General features: G+C 47.8%; 1 protein-coding gene across 1 annotated transcript; it reads right to left on the bottom strand.

Annotated features, from left to right (window-relative positions):
• Positions 1–3,302: 3,302 nt before the first annotated feature.
• smtna (smoothelin a) lies at positions 3,303–4,484 on the bottom strand (the record flags this gene model as incomplete). Its single annotated transcript, XM_080551246.1, has 3 exons — positions 3,303–3,450; positions 4,016–4,167; positions 4,443–4,484. The coding sequence occupies 3 exons, from the start codon at positions 4,482–4,484 to the stop codon at positions 3,303–3,305; spliced, it is 342 nt and encodes a 113-aa protein (XP_080407372.1).
• Positions 4,485–4,920: the final 436 nt, after the last annotated feature.

Raw genomic sequence — 4,920 nt, 5'->3', positions numbered from 1 at the left:
CGGGTCAGGTTGGTTAGGCTAGCTCACAGAAGTGCCCATCCATCTCATCTGTCTCTGTCTCGGTCACGTACATTAATCCGAGAGCTGATCGGAGACCACCGGCATGTCGAGAATTTAAATGTCAACCTGACATCAGTAGTTTACCTAAAGTGCATTTTGTTTCCCAAATGTCGTTGTTTGGTATCTGTACTATAGCAATGACAATAAAGACCATTCATTCATTCATTCATTTAAACCTACTGATGACATGTGTAGTTTAGACCTGCTAGTGTGATGACATCTCAGCGCGTGCACTGCGCAGGGGCGCCTTGAGTTCCAGGCCCGCGTGACCAGTACGCTTGAAAGCGCTCATTCCGATCAATCATATATTATACATTATATATTATATATTATACATTATATATTATATATTATACAACAGTTAGTTCCGACCAAGTAATTTGATTGGACAAGAGTCATTCCATGAGTGCTGATATTAGTCCTTGGGCCAAACCATTTTTCATTACCAAATTCTGGGCAAATTCTAGATGTGATTTTGTTATTCCTATACATCCCTAGATTATGTTTTGATATGATAGACCTTTTGGTTTGGCAGCTTATTAGTGGTTATCACCTCTTAAAGGTATGGAGTGCTTTTCTTCAAAACCGGAGTTTTGACAGAAAAAGTCCCCTGCCATATCTTGCTCCCCTTCGTATGATTCGCGCGTAGCTGTGGTGTGGTTGTGATAGAGACATGAGCCCTTTCATGTTCTTTATGCGCCTGGGTCTCCTGAACAAGTAGAGACCAACCCCAAGTCGATCAGAACTTCCTACGATGAGCTATGGTAACTTTTTTCCGCACCTACCCCCTACCGGTGAATGCCTAATTTTTTGTGATTTTCCGGAGGTATTGTGCGGTAGGTGCGGGAAAGTTACCATAGCTCAGCGTATGAAGTTCTGATCGACTCGGGGTTGGTCTCTACTTGTTCAGGCGCAGGCGCATAAAGGACATATGGCTCATGACTCTATCACAAGCACATCCCGAGCTACGTGCGACTCACGCGAAGGGGGGCAGAATACGGCAGGGGACTTTTTGATGGGTAAAAAATGTTACCTAAGATATCACCATGAAACTTCCCCAGTTGATTACTTACATTGAGACAATATTTTTTTGTATTACAAGTTTTCAGAAATGTTCTGTTTAAATATGCAAATGATGCATTATCAACTTAAAATATGAGTTAATTTGCATATCTTTAAAGAACATTTGGACCACAGATTGGAACTATTTTTTGTTTATTTTTATGATTAAATAAACAAACAAATCATAATCTGTTGTCGCTTATTACTGTTAACTAATAAATCGCGCTGTAGAACTGTTGTATAAAAGCAATATCACACTCGAGGTCGTGCTGTTATACTGAATATCAGCACGGCTGTGATCGTCTTCAACTCGACCTGCGGCCTCGTACCTACGACCCAATCACAGCCGTGCTGATATTCAGTATAACACACTCCCTCTCGTGTGATATTCAGTATAACACACTCCCTCTCCTGTGATATTCAGTATAACACACTCCCTCTCCTGTGATATTGCTTAATTATACAACAGTTAGTTCCGACCAAGTAATTTGATTGGACAAGAGGCATTCCATGAGTGCTGATATACAGTATAACAGCATTGGGACTTTTAACTATATGTATCACTCCGAAATGACCGTTAATACAAAGTAGCTAGCCTGCAGATGTTTGTGTTCAGGTTACTAGGCAACAGTCCAGTTGCGGAACTATTTTTTGTTGACGGAGCCAAAATAAATGATTAAATAAACAAACAAATCATAATCTGTTGTTGCTTATTACTGTTAACTAATACATGGCGCTGTAGAACTGTTGTATAAAAGCAATATCACACTGGAGGTCGTGCTGTTATACTGAATATCAGCAGGGCTGTGATTGTCTTCCTACTCGGCCTGCGGCCTCGTACCTACGACCCAATCACAGCCCTGCTGATATTCAGTATAACACACTCCCTCTCGTGTGATATTGCTTAATTATACATTATATTATATATATGCTATATATATTACTGGAAATGTTACGCTGTCAGCAAAGATTGTTCCGTCATCTGAACCGTTGCTGGGGTACACTACTGTGCTGCCATGACGTCATCTGAACCGTTGCTGGGGTACACTACTGTGCTGCCATGACGTCATCTGAACCGTTGCTGGGGTACAGTACTGTGCTGTCATGACGTCATCTGGCTGGATGAGACAGTTACAACACGTGTCCATGGTGCGATTAGAGAAGCAGGTATTAGATTAGATTCAACTTTATTGTCAGGTACCAGACAACGAAATGCATCTAACCAGAAGTGCAAATAGTGATATATGAAACTATATATCTATGTCTATAGACAGTTTCCACTCTGTGAGTTATACAACAAAGAATATTCGATTTAGTATTTACCTATATATAATAATAACACAGTGCACGTCAAAAATACACACAAATAACATGCAGACATTTTATAATAACAGGGAATAAGTTATTGCAGATCTAGTGGAGGAAGTGTTTCCCCAAGGACCCCCCCCCCCCCCCCCCCAAGGACCAGCCCCCCCCCCCCATCACCCCCGCGGGTATGTAGCGAGCAAAGTTCAGCCCCATTTGCGGTGTTTACATAGCGGCCAAATACAGACATGGTTTGGCGGTCCTCCCTCAGTCTGGACATGCCGCAGATATATTTATAAACGGGATAAGAGCGAACGAGACCCAAGCCTATCACACAATACCACCCAGACCCCTGCAGTCCACCTAACATCTCTCTGACAATCACACAGAAAGCAGAAAGCTGTTTCAGCCAGAGCGCAACACAGCCGCACCATAAAAAGCCATTCCCTCGTTCTCCTGGGCTGCGACTGAGATTAATGCAGATGTGTAATCTCAGAGGAATGTACTGATCCTAAGTGCCAGATGTCCACTTGTACACACACACACACACACACACACACACACAAACACACACTCAGCGTCTTTGAGCCTCGGAAAAGCGCTATATAAATGTAATGAATTATTATTATTATTATTATACAGACACACACGCACACACACACACGCACGCGCGCACACACACGCACACACGCACACACGTACAGCATTACAGTATTAAAGTATCCTAATCCTTCCCCGTGGTTTGTGGACACAACTCTTCATTCTGTTGGTGAAACACGGAGCGTTTATTTAGAACGCTCCCCCCCTCCACGTGACCTGACGTCTGCCTGACGTCTGTGTGTGGTCAGGTGTTCTAGAGTGTGTGGTCAGGTGTTCTAGGGCCTCTTCTTGGTCTTCACCAGGCCCTTCTCCACCAGGCAGCGGTAGAACTCCTGGATGTAGGTGTACACACACTTCCAGTCAGGGTCCAGCATGCGCACCATATCATTAACGTCCAGCAGGGGGGGACAGTCTGCCAGACGCCTGCACCACACAGGGAGGGAGGGAGGGAGGGAGGGAGGGGGAGGGAGGGAGGGGGAGGGAGGGAGGGGGAGGGAGGGAGGGGGAGGGAGGGAGGGAGGGAGCAGGGGAGGGAGGGAGGGAGGGAGGGATGGAGGGAGGGAGCGGGAGGGAGGGAGGGGGAGGGAGAGAGGGAGGGAAGAAGGGAGGGAGAGGGAGGGAGAGGGAGGGAGGGGGGGGAGGGAGGGGAGGGAGGGAGGGAGGGGGAGGGAGGGAGGGAGGGAGGGGAGGGAGGGAGGGAGAGAGGGAGGGAGTGAGGGAGGGAGGGAGGAAGGGAGGGAGGAAGAGAGACAAAGAGAGAGAGAGAGAGAGGGAGGGAGAGAGGGAGAGAGAGAGAGACAGAGAGACAGAGAGGGGAATAAATAGATAGGTGTGAGGAGAGAGGTACAGGCTTCAGCTCCATGTTGTTGTGTGTTGTTATGGTTGTGTGTGTGTGTGTGTGTGTGTGTGTGTGTGTGTGTGTGTGTAGTTGTGTGTGTGTGGTTGTGTGTGTGTGGTTGTGTGTGTGTGGTTGTGTAGGAGGACTGACTCTGCAGTGGTGAAGGCCAGGGTGAAGTTGTCCCTGCGCTGGGCCGGGTCCAGGGTGGAGTACTCAAACGCCTCTGGGAAGAACCTGTGGACCAGGGCGCAGAACGCTATGCCATCACTCCAACTGGACGAGAAGTTGTTGATGCTCACACCCTGCAGGGGAGGGGGGGGGGAGAGACATAGAGAGAGAGAGGAGGGGGGGGGGGAGAGACAGAGAGAGAGAGAGAGAGAGACAGAGAGAGAGAGAGAGAGACAGAGAGAGAGAGAGACAGAGAGACAGAGAGAGAGAGACAGAGAGAGAGAGAGAGAGACACAGAGAGACAGAGAGAGAGAGAGACAGAGAGAGAGAGAGTGAGACAGACAGACAGAGAGAGGGAGGTTAAGAGAGTGTCATGGTGGGTTCTGTATGTCTGAGGAGAGAGACTCACCTCATATGGTTCTGTCTTGGCCCGGCACCAGTCCAGGAGCATCTGCTTGACATTCTTGCTGTTGGGTGCAGCGGGGGGGGTGGAGGGGGGGTGCTGGGCTGGGGGGGCGGAGGAGGGGGGGGGCGGCCCCTGGCTGAGGAGAGAGCAGGGCTGCACTGTGACCAACAAACCCTGCTGCTATAGTCACGCACCGCTAGGCCGACAGTTACAGTAGAAAGTGTAAGGCTGGACAGTTACAGTGGAAAGTGTAAGGCTGGACAGTTACAGTAGAAAGCGTAAGGCTGGACAGTTACAGTAGAAAGCGTAAGGCTGGACAGTTACAGTAGGAAGCGTAAGGCTGGACAGTTACAGTAGAAAGCGTAAGGCTGGACAGTTACAGTTGAAAGTGTAAAGCTGGACAGTTACAGTAGAAAGCGTAAGGCTGGACAGTTACAGTGGAAAGCGTAAGGCTGGACAGTTACAGTTGAAAGCGTAAGGC

The sequence above is a fragment of the Nansenia antarctica genome, assembly GCF_963989245.1.
Source record: "Nansenia antarctica genome assembly, contig: SCAFFOLD_1012, whole genome shotgun sequence".
Classification (NCBI taxonomy): domain Eukaryota; kingdom Metazoa; phylum Chordata; class Actinopteri; order Argentiniformes; family Microstomatidae; genus Nansenia; species Nansenia antarctica.
This window is presented reverse-complemented; position numbering and strand designations above follow the sequence as displayed.